This window comes from Fusarium verticillioides, chromosome 1, assembly GCF_000149555.1.
Source record: "Fusarium verticillioides 7600 chromosome 1, whole genome shotgun sequence".
Taxonomy (NCBI): domain Eukaryota; kingdom Fungi; phylum Ascomycota; class Sordariomycetes; order Hypocreales; family Nectriaceae; genus Fusarium; species Fusarium verticillioides.
The window spans coordinates 1,611,293-1,631,739 of NC_031675.1; the positions used below are offsets into that span (position 1 = coordinate 1,611,293).

Here is a 20,447-nt window from a genome sequence, read left to right on the forward strand (position 1 = left end):
CATTATTCTCCTACAATCATATCAACAAACAACGTACTTTCGCTGTCTTTCAGAGCACCGTGAGACACCAAATTCGAATCATAAGCTTGATCAAGGCTGACTTATCAAGTGTCGCGAATACGCGGAAGAATCACCTTACCTCTACCATAGCAAAGGTAGACACTTAATAGGTGCAGAATACGGAGTAGGCTCATGAGAATATTAGGAACAGAATAACCGCCAGCTCCGCTATGTCAAATTCGGAAACACGGGCGCTCTGCCGCGTTACATGGCGCGTTGCTGTAACCGGAGTATCGGGTCAAATCCCTGGTCTTGATAGAGGAGACCCCTAGACGAGGAGATTGTGAGGCAGTAAGAGTGATAGGGTAGGTGCTTGGGGCATTGGGCTTAGAGATCGTACATATACGCATTCAAGCAAGATACATTCGACAGTGGCATTACTTTCTGCTTCTTATGCCTGGGATTTCCAAGCTTGATAGAGGAGCGTAAGTGGATCACTACAAATACATAAACCATAGATCTAATCATACAAAGAGGCAGCTTCTCTAAGTCAAAAGAAGGTCGCCTTTCAGAGACTCACAGGTATCATCTAAGGCCCAATGTTATTCGTGTCTTGAGTGTTGTAATGCGACATACTCGAAGAGCAATGATATCTCTCGATAACAGCCAAGTCCTTGATCAGGACCCAGGTAAAGGTGGAATGAAGAAACTCGATAGTCTCCTCCCCTTGAAGTCATGCTTATGCGCTAGGCCCTTGAAAATTCACAGTCAAAGTCTCTCAGGGAAAAGCGTGCCTGGCTCGGTGCCACCGTTTGTTAAACCAACCCTCATCTGACCATCCCCCCTGTTGGCTCTGAGATAGTATGGAACAAGAAAATAATTCACAGACTCGGCAGTCTCCAGCAATGTGATCCAAGTGCTGAAGGTGACTGCTTCCACCCTTTAGCTTGCATTGCGACGTGCTCTTCGCCGGATGCTTCATGGACCACTTTCTCTTCAGCAACTGATGAGTCTGTCCGAATGAATAAATCTTTGAAATTATTGCACCAAGGGTTATCGAAATCTTCGACACAATAGACGATTGGCTCCCGTGCCACGGATAAGTTATGTCGATTTGAGTAGGGGTGGGGTGATATAAATCTTGGCTCAAAACCATGAATGTGTAGTGAGAACCGAGGATTTCCAGAACGATAGGAAGGCCGTAGAGATATATAACCCTTCTCAACCTCTGAGGCGGGCAAATTCGTTGGTGAATACAATGTAAATCTTCCTTTGGACCAGGCGGGCAAACCAAGCCGGATGGTGGTCTGCAAAAATGATGGAGAGGACAACTCAAAGTCAACATTGCCCGCCCACGGCCAGCTGGTCTTCTGCCGGAGTGTGATAGTCCCCTTGTCACCAGTACCATAATCCCAAAGATAGCCGCTCAGACTCCCGCATAGTCTCATTAAGTTTAGAGGGCAACAAGCGCACCAGAACCGCCCCTCACGCGCGATTTCTTCAGTTTCAGAGCTGGCAGGTTGGTTGATATAAGTAAAGGATTTGCCATTCAAACTCATGGCCATCATGATGGTGTTGTAAAGACATAGCTCGATAACATCCGCATATCGAGAATCAAGATGTAACATTCGCTCCGCGAGCATGACGAAAGCAATCGAAGCGTATGTCTCCAAAGCCCTCCCACTATGCCATAGCACCGATACCTCCAGTCAAGTACATCTCCCTATCAACCATGTTGTCCCACAGCTTATACAGTGCCTGTGACCATGCTTGGGCATCAGGTAAAACCTTTCCACTCTCTGCAGAGAGATGCAGCATGTCAATAACAGCAGTTAGAAGGTATCCAGATCTGACAGCATGTCCTTCAATTGTGTTTTGTGTTGTGATTAGAACATGAGCTTGGCAATACCAATAAGCCCTCGGTTGAGAATATGAGTTCGACCGCAGCCACAGGCTTTCGCCTCTGTTTTCTTTTTCCCAGTCGTAGAAGTGTCTTCCTTCATTTCCATCAGTATTCCCTCGTTCCGTCAGAAAATACTGTGCCAAGTCGAACTCCGGTATTGCCTGCAGCAGCGTACAGTCGAAAAAGCGATAGCTCGATTTCAGGATGACCAGAATAGCCCTTTGACTGGTCTTCTCCGGGGTCAAAATGTTCCGTGATGGGAGAAACATACTTCTCAATAGGCTCGAGAAGTATGTTATTCCTATAGTATTCCTTATGAGCAATTGCGGCCTCTATGAGATGGCCGGCATTGTATCTGCGCCACCAGGTCAGCTTCCTGTAAGTAACCGGATTTGTTTGACGACCTACAGTTCATGCATATCCCGGATGTTGGTCCATCTCTTTCCTTGTTCAACCACAGTATAATGAACGTTCAAGTAGCCGTCTCGCTGCTGAGCTGAGCTGATCATGTCCACAAGCTCGCGGACACTCTGGTCAATATCCTCGTCATACTCATCTGGATCAGCTAGGAAGTAACAAGCCCCCTCAATCCATTTAGCGACATAACTGTCCCAGAATAAATGGTATGGAACGGGCCACGTGGACTTGTCGTCGTAGATAGGGCGCCAATTGAGCCTGGCGCAGTCATACCGCCCGGTTGATCGCAGCTGATCGAGTTGGGTACGAATTGTAGTGCGCGAAACAGTCTTTCTTCGTCTTGATAGAGTGTATTCTCTTTTCAAGGTTATCTGGTGAGAACCAGTTCGTGGATGCGACATGCCGGGTAAACAAGCCTGGATGATAGCAGATGAATCTTAGATACAGGGTCCTGTTGGCGCCGATCATCGTTATTATGAGTTTTCAAGTGTATGAGTGGTGTATAACCTGTGGAGAGGCGGATTGACTACAGGACGCATCTGAATATCGTTTCCCGCGTTGGTGTTGGAGACTAGAATGATAAGCGTCCGAATGACAACCTCGAAGATGCGTGGGAAGGATTGGACACATCTGCGTCGTTCCCAACTTGGACCTGACCGACATATCATTCCGTCCAAGTTGCTTCCAGTGTCCTTTCCAATGGATGTCGTCGGTGTTTTGTGTGGTATAAGGACTTATCATTACAAGCACTATAGGCTACTTGATATGAACACAACTATGGCAAATACACACGATCTATCCGAAATGGGCATTTTCGATTGTCTAGTCTATATAAACCCTTTAGCTTTTGGTATTCGTTAGCATGTAAGATTCACCATAACGCCGGCATGGTAGCATTGGACAAAACGTCCGTCTACACTCTGACCGCCTCATGATATGCAAGATCAACCTAAACCATCGACGCCGCTTGCAATTTGTTGAGCTTTACGAAAACCCTTTGTACAAAAAAAAAAAAAAAGTAACAAGCTCATCAGCTTGCTTTGTTGTCCCTGGCAGAAACTCCCTTCTCCGTGGGGTTCTTCTTTCTCGAACCCACCGAGTATAGCCCGCCGGCACTGAAAACAATAATAGCACCGAGCAGTGTACCAGGAGCTAGCTTGTTGCCAAATAGCCAAATGCTTAGCAGTAGGCTGACAAGCTTTCGGATGTTGAGGACGATGGTAACGGTGAGAGCCGTTGATGCAGCGGCTAGAAGGTTGACTCCCCGGATGCAAGCATATTGAGTAAGAACATTGGTAATAAGGAATAGGATCTGACTGGGAATCTGAAAGTTAGGGGTTGCCGAGCCGAAAACGCCAGGTAATTGCAGCGGGGTGCTCGTCATGAGATGAGCAAAAGTACGTGCCATTGACGGAGCAAAAGGCAGGAACAGAGGCAGAGAAAGCGCATGCGAGTAGAAAAGGTTTTCTTTCCACTGAGGGCCGTATTTGGCGTATGTTGCCTCCGTGTAAAGCCCCATGATGGCCGAAAGAAGCTGAGCTACGAAGAGGATCACCAGTCCAGTGCTGAAGGCTGGACGACCACTGCTTTCACTCGTACCCTATAGCCGAGATTCTTTATTAGCGTATGCGTAGTAAAGCTCGGGGAAGGAATGTCTACCTTGGCTTGAGCATCCGACCATGCAGCCAAGATGACGCCGAGTGTCAAGAGGACAACGGCAACAATTTGCAATTGAGAATACCTCTTGCCATATAGATAGCCTGCCGTCATGGTTGTGATACTTCCACCAGATCGAAGAATGATATGAACTGGAACGGAAATATCATAACTGAAGGCGTGGTTATTGAGAACATTGATGGTGAAGAAGAGGACGATGTTGAATATCCAACGGCTGATGGGAACCTTGTTAGGTGTAAGGAAGAAACGACTGTTCTTATCAAATTGAGCGATGAATCCTGTCACAGCGACGAAGAGAAATTGAACAAACGTCAAGAGAGTTCCTGTAATGAGAAGAACACGTCAGTTCAAGGCCATGGGGCCGCAGGCGATTATCATACCACTTGATGGTTCGAAGCTATAGAAATAACTCGTCAGTCTCATAGCACAGTACGGATGATTATACACATGGAAAACTCACTTGACGATAGCTTCAAGAGCATAAACCTAAGCCAGGATAGTTTGAGTCAGTCCATATGGCCATGTAAGACAATTGGTAGCGGGGGGTGGAAATGACAGCGTACATTTGAACAGCATCCTCCAAAGATCAAGCTTAGCATGACACCAACTGTCAACAATGAAGGTCCGACCTCGTAAGCCACCAGATTGGCAATGTTTTGCACTACTGATGACCTCGATCCTTGCTCCAGGTCATTGACAGGAGCGCCGTGAGAGGCGCTGCCTCGACGGACCGAGCTCTCGAGGACCGTCATGTCGGAGGCTGCTGTCCTCTTGCGGAGGATGTGGGAAGGTATTTCAGTCGCCATCGCTGTGGGATGGGAGGTGTAAATAGTAAAAAATAAAAAAAAGGAGTGACGGGTGGTATCCCTCAACAAAGAACTCTGCTGACAAAAAGCGGCTGGGCCGATTTATTGGTGTTGCCCTTGTGTCTTACTTGTCCTAGCCAGGTAATGCAGAAGAGCCAAGATGAGACAAGGGCCGGGTCTTCCTAGTATCTTATTCCTGGGGCCGAGGGACGCTCAGACTCCTCGATAAGGCTGGGGGTTAACCCGCATCAGGCCAGCGGTACCACTGTACTTGCATACTCACCAAAATTCAATTGGACCACACCGTACTAGCTACACGTAAAGAGTTAGTGTTGGCTGAACAGCCCTATCTCATCTCAAGCACTTTGAATTCGACCAGAGGGCTACCATCCCAGGTACTGCATGATGGAATGTTGCTGCATTGGAGGTCGTGGCAGCTCGAAAGCCTTAGAGATTGGCTATGAAGCTTACATAGGCCTTCGCCACGATAAAAATGGCGAATTGGTCAAGAAATGACCAAACAATTAACTGCGTGTGTTCCTCTTAGAGGCGTTCAATGCGGCCCCTGCATCTAACCTTACCATTCATTATCCATCATCAGTCTCCCTTGAGACTCCACTGACCCGAATGGCGGGCGAATAGCCGGCCATAGTTTCAACTTGGCTTCTTCTCAGGCATGAGTGGCATTTCTTTGATTCTCAATAGTCTCTTTGTGGTTTCTGCTACACGTGGCGACCAAACGCCAGCCGATGCATCCATTCACCTCCCTCCCATGTGGCTCGTCCCGCTGGTTCATTCGCTTGCTTCATAGACAGATAGCCAGTAGCTTTCTATCGTCAGTCTCTTCAACGGCCACATCCAAAGGGCCTCTTCCAGCTGTTCTTCCTTCTCTCCGCGTAGCATTCATTCCAAGCACTATCGATGATAAGTGCTATCGCTTCTAAGTATAGTAGGTCGTGCTGTTCCGTATTATCGTTTCCTACGCCATCGAGATATCATGCCGTGCCCAAGAAGAACTGGGCAGATCCCACCATGACGGAGGCTGAAGTACTTATGCTCTTGCTGTTGCGACTTCGACTTCCAGCCAGGGACTGGATCGCTTAACTGCCCTACGAGATGAACGCCATTACCATGGTCTAGAGTGCCGAGAAGACAAAGAGCTGTGCCCGCAGGTTAGCCATGGGTTGACATACAAAGGTGTGACTCAGTTCCACTTACATTGTTCGTAGCTGCAATTGCAATGCTGTCCTCGAAGGGATGCCAACTCATGTGCAGGATCTTCTTGTTGAAATCGATCTGGTCCGCGTCTGTCTCCTTACGCATTCGCTGGCCCTGACCGCCTGGACTGCCAGCCCTAGAACCACCCTTTTTGCCATTGGTGGCTGTTGGGCTTGTCGAAGCGTTGATTGGTGTGGGCACACCAACCTTCTTCGCCTTGAAAGCCGACTTGTCCGCCTGAAGGACCACCTCGACCTCCTTGTCAGGGTCTGAAGGATAGATCATGAAATTGTTGTTATAACTGCCCGTCATAACATTCTTCGCATCACCAGAGAAAACAACTTCAAACTTGTCGAATATACTATCGTTCTCGTATGTGTCACACAATCGTGGTCGGAGATGCTCGTGGATCGGTATCGTCTTTACAGGCTGTCGCTCCATGTTGATATCCCAAATCTTTACGGTGAGGTAATCGCGAGATAAGATGTATCGGCCGTCATGTGAGAACCGGACGTCTGAGATAGAGGAGATGATTTCGGAAAAGAAGGATCGCGACGAGGGGTCTTCTTCTTGCTCGAATACTACGAGTAGTCAGTACGCTTGCAATTATACAAGTTTCTACAACTCAGGTGCACAAACGTTTCGCATGCTGGTCGCATAGAGCACTCTCTCGCATGTCAGCAAGCTTGATGGTGCCCTTAGAGCTGGCATACATGAACCAGTTGCAGCTCATGGGGTGGAATTCGGCTGCTGTGATCACTTCAGTAAGTTCCTCCATATTGGCAGGCTTGATGTCAACGATGTTGAAGCTTTGGTCCTGAATATTGAGGTTCCAGAGGTTGATTCGCAAGTCATCGCTGCTGATGAAGGTCTCCCCGTCACTGTTCACCGAGATGCTGTTGATATGATAGGCATGAGCGTTGGCGTATGTCCGGCGTGGCACGGCGGCAACCACTGTGTCATGATGTGTGAGCCGAGGCAGCTTTAGGTCGGCGGCGTTCTTAAACTGATGAGACGGTAAAGGCTTGGGAGCACCGCCACCACCTGCAATGCTCCCAGGAGTTACATCGTGAGAGAGATTGTTCTCCGCCACAACCTTGAGCGACTTCTCGAACACCTTCCATAGCTTGATTGTCTTGTCATTGGTAGACAACAGATAGTGTGAAGCGTTTTGTCGCCTGCACCACTTTATCTTGTTGATCTTCTCCTCGATCTCAAGGGACTTCAAATAGTCGAATTCGGGCTCATGCGACTGAAACTCGGTGTGAAACTTGTACTCGCAGGTTTTTTTCTGCATCAATGGTTAGCGGCGACAATAGAGAGTGCAGCGCCAAAGATAAACGGCACGCAAAGACATTCGGGAACGGTGACGTACCGTCTCGTTTCGTTCGAAGAGCACTACTCTACCTCCCTTGTCGCCAGTAGCGAGATAGTTTCCGGTATGGTCGAACTCAACCGTCGAGATGATATCAGCTGTATCAGAGCGTGGCAGTTAGTAACCATGATGCACAACTGGCTCTGAGGTAGCCAAAGGGTGGTGGCATACCTTCGGTGATGTCCTCAACATCGCCCTTGTCACCAAAACACCTGCACACGACAGCTCAGCTTCACCTTCAAAAACACGAGAGGAGCCCAATGAGGGATCAGGAGAGATAACGTACTGCGTGAACTTCCACGTGGGCGAATTTGTCTCGCTATCAACCATCTTGGTGAGCGGCGAGGGCGGGGGTTAGGAGGGGTTGTGGTTGTTGATCGAGGGAGGCAAAGGTCAGAATCGATAGCTGTGGATTCGAATGGCGGGGCCAAGGCGGAGGTGAGGATTAATCGGAGCCGAGAACTTGGAAACAGCGGAAGTAGTTGATGTTGACGAGCCGAGCCAACACGAAGGGAGATGGATGGATGATGGAAGCTACAACGGCACACGTCTGGTCTGGTGTTGCGGTGGGTGTTGGATGGCGTAAGGTTAGGTAAGGTGGTGGGTGGATGGGCGGTGGTGTCGTTTCTGGATATTGTCTTTTGTCGGCGCCGCAGTGGGGTCTACCAAGATATGCCGCCGTGATCTATAGACGTCGTCCAAAATTATCCTGTCCGGCGGCAGGAAGGGATATCGAAGGCAGGACGGCGGAGGGCTGAATGATGTTAGGAGGCGGGCAGGCGTCCAAGGCTGAAGAATAATGGTCGGGTGGTAATGGTGGTTGTGGTGGAGGTAGACTGGTCTGCTTTGGTTTGGTCGTGAATGTGGATGTGGATGTGGGCGAGGAGCAGAAGCAACGGAGGGGCGGGCCAAAGAGATGAGGGAGGAGACAGCGAGTGGAGGGAGAGCGCTCTGAAGTCTGTGCTGAGCTGCACAGCGTTGTGCCTAGGGTACCTAGGTAGGTAGGTAAATTGGTGAGCTGCCTAGGTAGGTACTAACTGTACTGCACTGGGCCGGCGGCACAACCTGACCTGGCTACTGTATATAGTGGACAAGGAACCTACTAAAGTAAAGAAAGACAGCTTAAGACAGCAGTGAAGGTCTTGAGCTATGCTTAGCTGTGGTGGGTATTGTTATGTCTGTAATATATCGAGTTTCGTGGTATTTACGTACAGAAACGTTTCGCTTCAGACAAGACGGCTTCTTTGTGTCGAGAACATATCAAAGAACAAGTTGGGACGGGCAGTGACGCAGCAGAAACGAAAGTCAAGCTGCTTTGATCTGATCCAGTTCGATTTCGGTTTGGCCTGGCCGGGCCTGGTTTGGGCTTGGCTGGATGATTGATGGGATAGGACAGCCTAGACAGTTTATGGTGGATCCCTCAGGTTTGGGTCTATTTTCATGTCACGCTTCCCTACGCTGATGATTATCCGATAGAGACTGGACCTCCAGTAAGAGTTAAGCAACAGCTCAGAGCTGAGTTGGCACTTAGGTCCAGAAGCCACAACATAGCTCCGGGGCTTCATTGCCTACAATAGGCTGTGCCTCAAGGCTAGACGCCACCAGCATAATAAGATCGATGACTTAACGTGCCTGCTTCAACTTGTGAGGGGTTACCTACCTAGCTAGTGACCCCAGCAGCTCAACCCTTGGAAGCCATCTTGACAGACTTCTGCATATATCAGGGATATATATAGCTGCAAGCTCTGCTGGCGACGAGAGCTAGAGCTGCCTAGGCATTCTACTTTTTCAAAGTGAGGCTGTAAGATAGATCAGCCTCACTAACAGGCCATTATGTTGGGCACTTCTGCGCAGCTTACATCTACCTTTATCATATATTAGATCAAGTTTGATGTAACAGCGGGGTATCCCTGGATGACTTGACCCCCATACCCTAGGTAGGTAGGTAGGTAGGCATTCAGATAGACAGTAGGCAGCATGGTCAGCACTGGTGGTAGAGGATAGAGCGCGCTTCATTTGGATCCCATCTGATTCGATGAACAACTAACCACCTTACCTGCGTAAGCTTCTTGACTCAATTATACTCGTCAGAGTTGTTCCAGTATCGACTCACGAGCGATATCAGGCATTATCAGATTATTAACCTTTCTCGGAAATCCGGTGCCAAGCCCCAGGCCGATCGGCACCCGCTCACCCGCCCGGAGCGGTTTTGACATGTGCCCCGCGGTTTAACTTCATCGCGGCTATTTTATAGTTTAATCATATCCTAGACGTCTACAGCGAATGAACCGATGCCCATCATCAGTTTTCCGGAGCTTTTCTATCAAGCTCTCTTCCCTCGACTTATTCCACAAGGCGCTCAACTCATTGCCTCTGCTGCTGGAGCAATACTGGTAGCTGTGCATGCTCCTTGGCTGATATAGGTAGACAGCCATGGACAACGAAAACAGACAACAACCGAAAGCACAACAACAAAACGAGGAATCTGCAAAATCGAAAGGCAAGGCCACAGATAACGATTCTGGAAAGCCTGACTCCATCGCCAGCAGACTTCAGGCTTCTGGCAGACTTGCTCTCCATGCTTTCGGAACAGGTCCAGATATAAGTGGCCAGAGACCAGATGGAAAAGCTAGCGCCAGTGGCAGCAGCATTACTGGGATAAACTCATCTAGTACGGGCGAAGCATCATCGCACAGGTTGCGCTCAACAGCTCCTGGTGAATCGCTACACTCCCAGGCAAATTTTGTTTCTGGTGCATCGGCGGAAGCATTTGACGCCTTCTTCAGTGCCGACTCCAAGTTAGAGATTGAGGATGCCAGTCAATATGGGAGGCTCCCAAACCAAACTCACCATGTACCATCTACGCCAAGCGCTATTCTGGAGCAAGAGAAGATGGATGGCGCTGCTGTAGTCAACCTACTTGATGATTCATCTGGGGCACTTGATGGTGTTTTGCTCGGAGCTCATGACACGGACGCCGTAGATGAGGGCCTTACCCCAGAGGCGGCTACCAAGCTGAGAGAAGCCCTTTTCACTGCAGGTTCGGCTTTCCCTGGCTTTAGCTGGGATGACTTACTCAACTTTAACCCCGAGTTTCTTGATCAGGCAGGACCTGAAGCAGATTTCGAACGGCAGCTTCACTTTGGTACAACGAGTGCCGACGAAGTGAGGAATAGCTACCTTGACCAATGGGACAAGGTGTTAAATGGGTATACAGAGTATGTCTGGGGGGATTTAGAGCCTCTGATAACTGAAGCTCGAAGAGAAATCGTGGAAGTTAAGAATCAAGGTCTTGATGCTGTGCCTCAGACAAAGGCACTGGACCGGTTACGACAGATTTTGGGTCATGTCCGAGGGTTTTGAAGAATCGAGTTACAGGTCGATCTCAGACATTTTGAGCAACAGTAACAATCATACTTGGGATATAATGTATTTGCATGAACATTGACTTTGACACAATAAGTACCTAGGGCATTGTGAACTTAATTGATCGAGTCGATTTTAGCTTGGTGCCAAGGGTTGCTCAGTCAACAGAAACCCATGACATCATCCCACCCCTAACCTAGGTACGCTGAGGTGATTGGATTGCCTGTCATGCATGTTGTTACCCAAAGAAACAAGCTGACAATCTTGTACTTGCGACGTTACGGGCTAAGCCTTTTCGACCCCACTGGAATCGTCTTAGGTCCCTGACTTGGAGCCTGGACCTGGAAGCTGGCAAGGAAGCATAGACGAGGGCCGGGGAAAGGAGAAAAAAAAGAGAGAGAACACGGACGATGATCTCTTTGGGGCTTTCTTTTACTTATGAATCTAGCCAACATTCGCTGCTCCTCGTATGCTTTACCGATCTGCAGTAGAACGTCTTGACGTCTCAGCCTCGTCCAACCATCTCTCATTCGCTTGCTCTCAACCATCATCATGCTCAGTTATAGTTGCCTCTGGCTCGGCCTCGTTGCAGTTTCTACATCTGCTCAGAACATTCCTCAAGCAGAAGCAATAGCAACGGCAGTATACGCCCCAGCATACTACATTCCGCCTGCATCTGTCATCTTCAGACGGGACGATTCATGCCCAGCGAACACATTCCGATGCTCTGAGGAGCTTGGCGAGAGATTTAGCGACATATGCTGCCAAAACGGCCAAACGTGTGCCGTGGACGCCGACGATGAACCGGCTTGCTGTCCATCTGGGTGAGTGCTCAGAACTTGGATTCCTTTTTCGACGAACGAATTGACTACTAACGATGCCAAGCGCCGTCTGCACAGGTACAGCTCCAGCCTCGGCCACTGGCGAACCAACCGCTGAAGCATCCTACGTCCCGAACTCATATTTCGCCTTCCCCTACGCTGCCACGACATTTACAAACGAAGCTGCATGCACCTCAGCCGTTGATGCCTGCGAAGAAAACTACGATCAGTGTGTTAATTTCCTCGGAGACGGAGGCCAGTATGGTGTCACTATAGTTGTACCTGGTGGCGGAGGTACAACAGTTCAGGGTGGTGGACAGGCTCTGGGTTCGTCATCAGCAACCGCGGTCTGCTCTAGTCTGAGCTCTCGTGCTTGCAGAAACGTTTCCAGCGATGACTGCTCGGATTACGGGAACGATGCTTCATCCTCCAACAGACTTGCCTTGTGTTTTATGGTTTTTGGGGCGGGCATTGCAATACTCAACGTCCTGATTTAATTAGGTGCCAAACAAGCTGATATACAACTTGATACAACGATCGTGGGCATGGTCGCTGGTGCTAGTGTACCAGGTTTGAGTTAACGCCCTGCTACAGCTGCTGAGGAAGACATGTACTTACCTCGTTGCTCAAAAGGATATTTGCGCTCACCAGAGCGAATGACTGCAGTTACGATGCATTTTATGAACAGCCTACGTTGTTAGGGCTTGAAACTATGAAGTCTGCTTATCACATCATATATAAGATCTACAATCGGCTTATGCTGAAAGACTTGACGGGCGCTTGATGTGGAATGTATGCATGTTTTTGGTTTTGTATATAGAATAGTACAGCAACATATGTTGACTGGGATGACCACTCAGTCCTGTGTCGGGTTTGCCACTTTTCATCCTTCGCCATGTATTACCTGAAATCCGTTCGATCTTGACTGTGAGGGCATTTGCCTGGCGATATCTTTGCTTCACTATTTAACAATTCCCAAGCCTCACTGAAAATGCAACATAGCCCTCAGGAGCTTATAGTGGGAATCTGTACGATTTTGAACAATCCCGTGAAGCTATAGGAAAAGGCTCGACAGTCCCTATCTAAAATTCATGGTTATGCAGCAACTCACTGACCGAGACAACCTTCCAATGCCCTTCAATCATCGGGTAGCATGTTCAATGAGGCTCTAGATGCAGCAATAGGCTTTACTAGTGAGGGTTGATAGATGTAGTATGCACGTAACGGCAAAGACCTCGATGGAATTATGACGAAGAAGTGAAGAAAAGTTTTCAGCCGTAGCTGTCTCATAGCACTCGCGAATTGCCCCCTCGTTTAGTTCGATCTCATATCGACTCGGCAACAGCTGCTCAAATATCAGATGACAGTATATCCTCCAAGACCTCAATAATAGAACCTCTCGTATGTTCCTCCCCGTTCAAGTTGGCCTCATCTTGGTCGCCGAAGGTCTCACTTAGAAACAGCCGCGCAGTCATCTCTGCCTTGCTAAGCTGGACTTCCTCTGCTTGAGAAAGGCGAGCACAAACCGCACTCAGGTCTTCGTTTCGGGCCAGCAACTTTGAAATGTTTTCGGCGCGTTCAACCACTGCGCTTGGTACTCCATTCAAAGCTGCACATCTGCCTCCCAAACTTGACGTGCTATGGCCATATTCAAGGTTGAAGAGAAAGGTCACTTGATCATCCGCAACTGACGCATTCCAGTCCATTCTGACGTTCATGTGCGCAATGCGTAATCCATTGTGGTTTTCCAAATACCCACACTCGAAAACTTCATGAAAGTGCGTGGCAGCAAGTAGTCGAGGGCACTCGGGTCCGAGAGATAGGTAGTAGTCCAGTAGCGCGGCCAGCAATCCGGCACCGTCATCGCCATTGGTCCCTTTCCCGAACTCATCTACCAAGACGAGGCTTCTAGGTGTTGATGATTTCATTGATAGCGCAGCTTGTTTCATGTCTCTTGCAAAAGCACTCTCGCCTCCAGACATGCTTTCCCTGGGAGATATGCAAGTCAAGATGCTTTCTGTGAGCCCGATTGTTGCCTGAACTGCTGGTACAAAACTTCCGATGTGGGCCAGATAGACAATTATAGCTGTTTGTTTCAGATAGACGCTCTTTCCAGAGTGATTTGGCCCAATCAGGACCAGAGCCTGAGGCGAGCCATCTTGGGCCGCCGTTATAGTTGATGTCCCTGTAAAGAGATGGCAGGGATTTGGGATGAAGGTTGGCACAACAAGTTCTTGCAGAGGATGGCGGCCTTCCTCGATGTGGATAATGCTTGCTTCCACCACTTGTGGTGCATGCCAATCGTACTTTTCGGCACCAAGCGCAAGGGCAAGTATTGCATCAAACTCACCACACATGTCCGAGGCAAGCAACAGAGGCTCCTCGTGCTCCAAAACTTTACCTGCAAGATCATGTATAATCTCCACCTCCCGATCTGCCTTGTGTGAGTTGAAGCCTTCAAAGCACTACTGACAACAAACTTACCTCCAATCTGGCAATACATGTCTCCGTATTCCTCGTCCAACTCTCTCATGTAGCTGTTTTTGTAGCACACTGCACCGTCCGCAGCAAACAACTTTTTCCAGTCCCCAACAGCTGTCCCCTCTCCTTCATAATGCCCGTTACCTGTGAGGCGATTTGATTCCACCACTGTGAGAAAACCTATTTGTGGCAGAAAGATGCAGGATCGAACATATTTACGTGCCCATTGTGGCAACTCCCTATTGAGTTGGTTGACAACTTCTGTCAGGAAGCTGTCCATCCCGTCATACCGTCTTTTTAGTTCGTCAAGTTGAGTATCTATTCCAGTTCTGACGGAGGATCTGTGGCGTGCCTTGGACTGTTCAAAATCGATTGTTTTGTTGATCATGTCCCCAACAACTACCAAGCTGGCCGGTTCGAGGGTATGAATGAGCTTAGTCGATACCATTAGCTTGAACCGCCAGGTCTCTTGCTGTAGCAGCTCCTTACTTTCTTGAAGATTACTATATCAGAGCCTCCATTAAACAAGCCTATCATTTCTCTGAGAGTCAGAGCTTGGGCGGTGAACTTCTGGATTGTTGCCCATACGCCCCTATCGAAAGATTGACCAGCAGAGGGAAACTCAATGCCTTTTCGCAGCTGCGCTAAAGTGGTACGCATGTTTCGAATTTTGCGTAGGGTCGAAGTCAACTGTGCAAGTTTGTCGGCGTTGTCTGGTTGAAGCAATACTGTGATGGTTCTCTGCCTCTCCGAAATGATGCCAAGGTCCAACAGTGGTCGAAGGAAGAGTTGACGTAGTTGTGTACGACCTTGAGGGGTACAAGCCAGGTGATGGAACAGTCCATATACAGAAAGACTTTCTTTCGAATTGCCCTTCTTCGCATCTGGTCCCCACGCTTGGCTGTTGGGGTGCAATTCGGTCTGCAGAATTTGCAGTGACAAGAGAGCGTCAGTGCTGACATACATGTAGGTATTAAGGGAGAACATGCGGATGTCAACAACACGAAAGAGAACACCAGCAACTTGCCCATCAGGGAGAAAACCAGCGGATCGTCGACGAAGAACATCGCCAAGTAAGGCACCAGCACATCCTACCTAAATCACATCAATATCTGAATCACGATAGTAGAAGGGTACCCTTACTGATACCTGGCTATTCATGTTTATGCAGCCTCCATAGCGAAGTTGACGGAATGCCTGCGACTCAGGTTGAGAAAGACCGGGTATGGATTCTTCACTTCCATCCTCCTCAATCCCTGTGGAGAATACAATACCAGTAGCAGATAAGGCTTGTGAATCGAGACTAACAAGTCGTTCGTGTGCCGTTTCGATTGAGAACTCTGACGACTGCAAGCCGCGGAAAATAACTCCTTTTGAGGCACCTATGCATGCCTCTCGTCAGTTTCTTATCTTACGAATCGAAAGATGAATATATTTTCGCTGACCTTCTGACGCAGTGATCTTCTCCAGCTGGTCCCGGAAACTGGCAGGTGCTCTTGCAGATACAAGAAGACTGGTTGGTTGGATGTGGATAAGGAATTGTTCCGCAATGTCAAGTGAAGCTGTAGCAATGTCCTCGGATACATGGAGAATCCCGTCAGTAGTTGAAAAATATGCGCACCCAATGGTGCAATTATCCTTGAGGTCGATGGCCATGACAACTTCATGTTGAATGGGCTCACTGCTGCTTCGAGCACGAGTGTCGGCATTGGGCGTCTGCGGTTCTTGTGAATCTGAATACTGTGCGTGGTTTCGAGAAGCAGAACTGTAGCGTATCGATGAAGAGGGATTACGAGCTCGTGGCCGTGTTGAGCCACCTCTGGAGGACAAACCACCACTGTTCCCGCGGTTGTAAGTGCGGCCCCTCCATCCTCTACCTCCTCGACCTCGGCCACGACGACTGGAGCTAGAAGCACTCGAGCCTGGCGTCTTGGGCATATTTGCTGAGTGAATTTAATAAATTTGTTGCCGAAAGACCAGAAGGAATATGCGTGGAGTCAGAAGGTTGACCTTACCACACCGCACGATTAGCAGGCATCCAATGGAAGGCAAGAGGAGAGATCTGGACGGGAGTGACCTTCTCTAGTAGTCTGTGTGAGTCAGGGCAGGAGCCTTTTACTGCTTTAGTTATCTCCTATGGCGTTGGAGGTTTCCTTGGCCTTTGCCATTATGGGAAGGAAGGATACACGTGTGAAAGGAGCTCGATCGCAAATTCTACCTAGGTAGTGCAAGAAGATTCATGAATGTTCCTACCTAAGGTGCTTAGGTACTAAGGTATTTCTGACAAGTACCTAGTATGGTTTCAATCAGCGCAACTACCTTAGCTAATACAGTATTGAATGTAGTCATGCAGGTATCTGAATAGATTCTATTTGGTTCCGGAGGCTGGTCGCTCGTCATTCCTGTTGAGTCGCAAATGCTCCTGAGCACGCCAGGAGTATGCCTCCAACAGCGCTTCGTGTTGATAGGATAGAACCCCGTCAAATCGATAAGGGTGTGATGTCGCCCATATTAAGTGTCTGAGCTCTTGTCCTCACTTCTCGTCAGCCTTGACCCAGCTCGTGAATTCACGGCGCTGCTTGCGGATGTCAATGAAACCTGGCCTCGTCTCAAGCACACTGAATGGGTTTCCTCGATAGTCCTTTTCCACCTCGCCACTTCCTGTTTGGAAACCAGCCTCTCCTTCGCGCTCAATCTTGCCAGCCCATTCGTGCCACTTAATTGGTCGAAGCTTTGGAGTTCCCAGAACCAAGCCAAGGACAATAATCAAAGTCGCTACCAGTGCTTCGATCGATATGTCGATTGGGAGCGAGTGTGTTGCGAGCGGCTGCGGTTGGCTATGATGCACCGCTGTTGACGAAATGACGGAGTGCTCTTGCGCGGAGTAGCAACTGGAGTGATTGTCAATTTCCTGTGAAGACACCAAGAATTGCCGGGCTTACGCATGTGCTAATAGGACTAGACCAGTAACGGTCACTGTTTTGGAGAACCAAGTCATCATGTGTTGCAGACAGCTTGGATACAGTTGCGATGGATGGAATGTCGTCTTGGGGACAAGTCGCGGCTTCTAGATGCAGGCAAGGTAGACATTGGTACTAAGGTAGGTAGCATCCACTGACTAAGCCTACGCCATTCTCCACCATCCACACATACATACACACAACAGACGGTTTAGCTTTCAAAGACAGAATGATTAGAATTACAGTACGCCTTGAGATGAGAAAATCCTAGTCATGGTGTTTGCCAAAACCTACCGATTCTCATTTAAAATATGTATCCCTAAGGAAAACCAGGTCTAAATCAAACCGCTCGGTCCAATGTATGATGCTCCCAAATAGTAAAACACGCAAGGAATTGCTACAATTACATGGCGACATCAAGATGCCTATTATCACTGGAGCCCCTGCTCGGTCTGTGCATACCAATCCTCGAAGTGACCAGGCTCGTCCATGATTTCGACTTTCCAATCGTCTTTGCTTCCCTTCAAGTATACGTCTTGTGCTATGGTGTCTTCGTAGCCCCCCATGACTGGCATCAGGTCTTGACCACTTTCCATGTGAGACATCCAGCCTTCTTGGTCAAAAGGGACGCTGGCAGGGATCTCATCATAAACATCGTACTGCGCAGGTCCAAAGAGATGGGGAGCGGCATTGTCAAAACTTGATCCAGGCGGTCCGTAGTAGTTGGCGAATCCATCAAGCCCATGTACAGGGTAGTCGATGGCACCAGGAGAAGGGGTTCTGCTGATCACTTCGCCGTTGATATTGAGTCCACTGTACTGACAAATGCCCATATCAAAGGAGCTGGGTGCGATATCATCGTATGGCAGTGAATGAGGCCGACCTAGAGCCGGGTAGGCATACATGTCATGGTAAGATGGCACGGCTGGCTCTCCGATCGCATTACCCGCAGCATCGTAGGCGACTGGTGTCTCGCTTAGTCGTGTAGCATGGCGGAATCTGGACTTCCGGGCACGTCCGGCGTTCCAGTCTGAGTCGTTGTCTGAATAGTCGTCATTGCCATCCCCATCACGTTTGGTCTTTCGTGGCTTCGAGGGTGTGAACTTGTATCCGGGATGTGCGCGCTGATGGTTCACACGCTCTATTCTTGCCCATTGATCAAAATTCTCCTTGATTTGCGCTGGCTCCAAAACCCATGCGGCACCGCAGACTTTTGAGACATGCTGGTGGTTGTTTTGAGAACATTGCGTCTTAGCGACTTCCTGGTACGCCTTTCGGTATAGCATAAAAGCATTCATGGGACGTTTGATCTGACCAGCTTTTTTGTTACGCGAAGTTTCCGATAGTCTCTCTTCAGTTGACCGACTGACAAAGGCCTCGATGTCAGCAACGTGAATATCGGGAAAGTCTCTGGCAGCTTCGGAAAGCGGTTTTGAAAGCATGTTAGTGGCATTCTTGGATTTCTCTGCACGGCTTCTCTTCTGAACTCGACCAGTTTTGACTGCTGGTGATCGTGTGGTAAGCGATTTCTTAGCGATATTGAGACCACTGCGAGTAGTAATTGCGTCGCTAAATGAGCAAGGTGCTGAAGGTGACGCTTCCGGAGTGTACGGGAGATGGTTCTGCTTTGTTGGCTCAGCTATTGGCTCTTCATGTGCTCTCGTGAAACCTACATTGTAGCCGATCTCATCGGGCAAAGGACCATAAGGGTTGCTTGTGATACCTAGACCTCCAGCATAGCCTTGCTAGTATCGCAGGTTAGCTATGATGGCAGCCAGTGTGGGCCTGTTTGACTTACAAACGAAACATCACTTCTTTGAGAATAGACAGTTGATGGCTCATACACAGAAGAGTCATCGTCACGAACAGGAGTAGAGTATCGAGTTGAGTAAGAGTAGCCGGCAAAGCTTTGTTCTGGGCTCATAGAGCCTTGAGGATGCGAAGTATGTGACTCCATGGCCACTGGCTGTTGAGAGAAGCCGTCAGAAGAAGATGGCGGAGCTGGAAGTATCTGTTGCGGCATGTCGCGTGTCTTCCACCGCCCTTGGGTATTGATTTTGGCAACGGGACGCAAGGATAGAAAAGGGTCCTGTGTTGTTGGTGTTGATGGTGTTGATGGTGATGGAGCCAATGGAACAACACAGGTACTATAGTGAACAACGGCAAGTGGACTTGGTAAGTTGCACAATGTAGATGAAGAGATAAAGTCTGGTCTTTTGACAGTAGCTATGTTGGTCTTAAGCGGCCTGAAGGTAGAGCACTCAGCAAGGGCGTCTTTGTCGGATTTCTTTGAGCTGCCACGAGTGGTTTTGTATGCGCTTGGGACATTCTGATATCAGAGATATGTCTACAACGCCAGGACCATGCCTACAAATAGACAAGCAACTACCTGATGCTCTGAAGCTCAAAGGAACCGAAGCAGACGACTGTCCTGTTGGGAAACAGACCGCAATGCGGACCGTTACCAGAGTGGTAGACCTCTCCAAGCTGCATTTACATGTGTCGTTGGCCGGTATCCTCCACTCTCTGCCACCCACCACACTGTACACGGACCAACATGGTGAAGCACAGTAGAATAGAAGCCCTATGAGCTTAAGAGATGGGGCCGCTTGGCGTCCAGCCGCAATCCATTCAATAGAAACAAAATGTCATACTTTTGATTGTGCTTCCCTGCGCCGCCTTATTCGCATGCCGCTAGTCCAGCCACGGCGCATTCCTTTGACGTGCGCATCCGGCCCCTCTGGGTGTCATCAACCATCCCAACTTGAGACGTTGTTGACTCTCTATTGTTTGGTGAATCGATCTCGATCTATTATCCGTCATATTCTCTTACTTATAACCAAAGGCGTCTCGCAATCCTGCTACTCCAACAGCTCCTGTCCACCGCTGTCTTGCTTTGCTTCCATTAGCAGTCTTGCCCTGCCATGCCCTACCAGGTTTGTTAATGTGGAGTGCTGTAGTATGTTTGCTTCAAGTGCCGGATAACTGGGACCAAGCGGCCACTCGCAGTTGTGCTGGCAGCGTCTGTTTGATGTGTTGCGGTAGCCGAACGACCAACCAACCAAATAATCCATAATTGCCCAGCCTGATCTAACCCTGTACCAGCCTGGCCTGTTGGTTCTGTTTTGGCAGATCAGCTCTGCCTTTAGGACTATTTCGTCCTGGCGTCAAAAAGAGAAACAGGCTCCTATTCGAAGCTTTGGCCATTTGTTCCTGACCACCATTTTCATCACGCCCGGCAATGTTGACAGACACCCTATTTTCGGCATAGGTTCGGCCATTCGCGTCTCGCGTTGCTGCAGTGCTTCAGATCACAAATTCTGTTGGTCGACCACTTGCCTAGTTTAATCTGGAGACGATTATAGAGTCCTTACAGATGGGGGAAGTGTGATTCAACCTGCCTGTGCCATTCTCTCATTTAAG

The 20,447-nt window shown here is 48.9% G+C and overlaps 8 protein-coding genes across 9 annotated transcripts; 2 read left to right on the forward strand and 6 right to left on the reverse strand.

Moving 5' to 3' along the window:
• Nucleotides 1–1,683: 1,683 nt before the first annotated feature.
• On the reverse strand, nucleotides 1,684–2,721 carry FVEG_01510 (hypothetical protein; the record flags this gene model as incomplete). Its single annotated transcript, XM_018888519.1, has 3 exons — nucleotides 1,684–1,758; nucleotides 2,039–2,258; nucleotides 2,312–2,721. The coding sequence occupies 3 exons, from the start codon at nucleotides 2,719–2,721 to the stop codon at nucleotides 1,684–1,686; spliced, it is 705 nt and encodes a 234-aa protein (XP_018744438.1).
• A 629-nt stretch (nucleotides 2,722–3,350) lies between these two features.
• FVEG_01509 (hypothetical protein) lies at nucleotides 3,351–4,803 on the reverse strand (the record flags this gene model as incomplete). The annotated part of the gene is made up of 5 exons (XM_018888518.1): nucleotides 3,351–3,920; nucleotides 3,980–4,320; nucleotides 4,378–4,394; nucleotides 4,458–4,483; nucleotides 4,561–4,803. 5 exons carry the CDS (start codon nucleotides 4,801–4,803, stop codon nucleotides 3,351–3,353), a joined length of 1,197 nt encoding a protein of 398 aa, XP_018744437.1.
• A 542-nt stretch (nucleotides 4,804–5,345) lies between these two features.
• Nucleotides 5,346–8,483, reverse strand: FVEG_01508 (protein phosphatase PP2A regulatory subunit B). 2 transcript variants are annotated; one of them, XM_018888516.1, is made up of 6 exons: nucleotides 7,683–8,483; nucleotides 7,568–7,608; nucleotides 7,397–7,494; nucleotides 6,661–7,312; nucleotides 6,022–6,602; nucleotides 5,346–5,963 (listed from the first exon to the last, which is right to left on the reverse strand). In XM_018888516.1, exons 1-6 carry the CDS (start codon nucleotides 7,724–7,726, stop codon nucleotides 5,940–5,942), a joined length of 1,440 nt encoding a protein of 479 aa, XP_018744435.1. In that variant the 5' UTR covers nucleotides 7,727–8,483; the 3' UTR covers nucleotides 5,346–5,939. The 2 variants fall into 2 exon arrangements, with proteins under 2 accessions (XP_018744435.1, XP_018744436.1); XM_018888517.1 differs by lacking the exon at nucleotides 7,683–8,483 and having other exon boundaries at nucleotides 6,661–7,494; nucleotides 7,568–7,665.
• Nucleotides 8,484–9,649: 1,166 nt separating this feature from the next.
• FVEG_14850 (hypothetical protein) lies at nucleotides 9,650–10,894 on the forward strand. Its single transcript, XM_018903867.1, has one exon. The coding sequence runs from the start codon at nucleotides 9,830–9,832 to the stop codon at nucleotides 10,757–10,759; it is 930 nt and encodes a 309-aa protein (XP_018744434.1). The 5' UTR covers nucleotides 9,650–9,829; the 3' UTR covers nucleotides 10,760–10,894.
• Nucleotides 10,895–10,977: 83 nt separating this feature from the next.
• FVEG_14849 (hypothetical protein) lies at nucleotides 10,978–12,492 on the forward strand. The gene is made up of 2 exons (XM_018903866.1): nucleotides 10,978–11,586; nucleotides 11,648–12,492. Exons 1-2 carry the CDS (start codon nucleotides 11,315–11,317, stop codon nucleotides 12,078–12,080), a joined length of 705 nt encoding a protein of 234 aa, XP_018744433.1. The 5' UTR covers nucleotides 10,978–11,314; the 3' UTR covers nucleotides 12,081–12,492.
• A 440-nt stretch (nucleotides 12,493–12,932) lies between these two features.
• FVEG_01506 (DNA mismatch repair protein MSH5) lies at nucleotides 12,933–16,002 on the reverse strand (the record flags this gene model as incomplete). Its single annotated transcript, XM_018888515.1, has 5 exons — nucleotides 12,933–14,017; nucleotides 14,068–14,515; nucleotides 14,569–15,159; nucleotides 15,208–15,446; nucleotides 15,510–16,002. The coding sequence occupies 5 exons, from the start codon at nucleotides 16,000–16,002 to the stop codon at nucleotides 12,933–12,935; spliced, it is 2,856 nt and encodes a 951-aa protein (XP_018744432.1).
• A 595-nt stretch (nucleotides 16,003–16,597) lies between these two features.
• FVEG_01505 (DNA mismatch repair protein MSH5) lies at nucleotides 16,598–17,062 on the reverse strand (the record flags this gene model as incomplete). Its single annotated transcript, XM_018888514.1, has 2 exons — nucleotides 16,598–16,955; nucleotides 17,007–17,062. The coding sequence occupies 2 exons, from the start codon at nucleotides 17,060–17,062 to the stop codon at nucleotides 16,598–16,600; spliced, it is 414 nt and encodes a 137-aa protein (XP_018744431.1).
• Nucleotides 17,063–17,455: 393 nt separating this feature from the next.
• On the reverse strand, nucleotides 17,456–19,047 carry FVEG_01504 (hypothetical protein; the record flags this gene model as incomplete). Its single annotated transcript, XM_018888513.1, has 3 exons — nucleotides 17,456–18,646; nucleotides 18,698–18,769; nucleotides 18,823–19,047. The coding sequence occupies 3 exons, from the start codon at nucleotides 19,045–19,047 to the stop codon at nucleotides 17,456–17,458; spliced, it is 1,488 nt and encodes a 495-aa protein (XP_018744430.1).
• Between the last annotated feature and the right edge of the window lie 1,400 nt (nucleotides 19,048–20,447).

Coding starts and splice junctions, on each gene's coding strand:
- FVEG_01508 (XM_018888516.1), bottom strand. CDS start 7,726: ATGGTTGATAGCGAGACAAATTCGCCCACGTGGAAGTTCACGCA. Junction 7,609..7,682: donor CCCACGTGGAAGTTCACGCA/GTACGTTATCTC, acceptor TGTCGTGTGCAG/GTGTTTTGGTGACAAGGGCG. Junction 5,964..6,021: donor CAATTGCAGCTACGAACAAT/GTAAGTGGAACT, acceptor CTGCGGGCACAG/CTCTTTGTCTTCTCGGCACT.
- FVEG_14850 (XM_018903867.1), top strand. CDS start 9,830: ATGGACAACGAAAACAGACAACAACCGAAAGCACAACAACAAAACGAG.
- FVEG_14849 (XM_018903866.1), top strand. CDS start 11,315: ATGCTCAGTTATAGTTGCCTCTGGCTCGGCCTCGTTGCAGTTTCTACA. Junction 11,587..11,647: donor CCGGCTTGCTGTCCATCTGG/GTGAGTGCTCAG, acceptor AACGATGCCAAG/CGCCGTCTGCACAGGTACAG.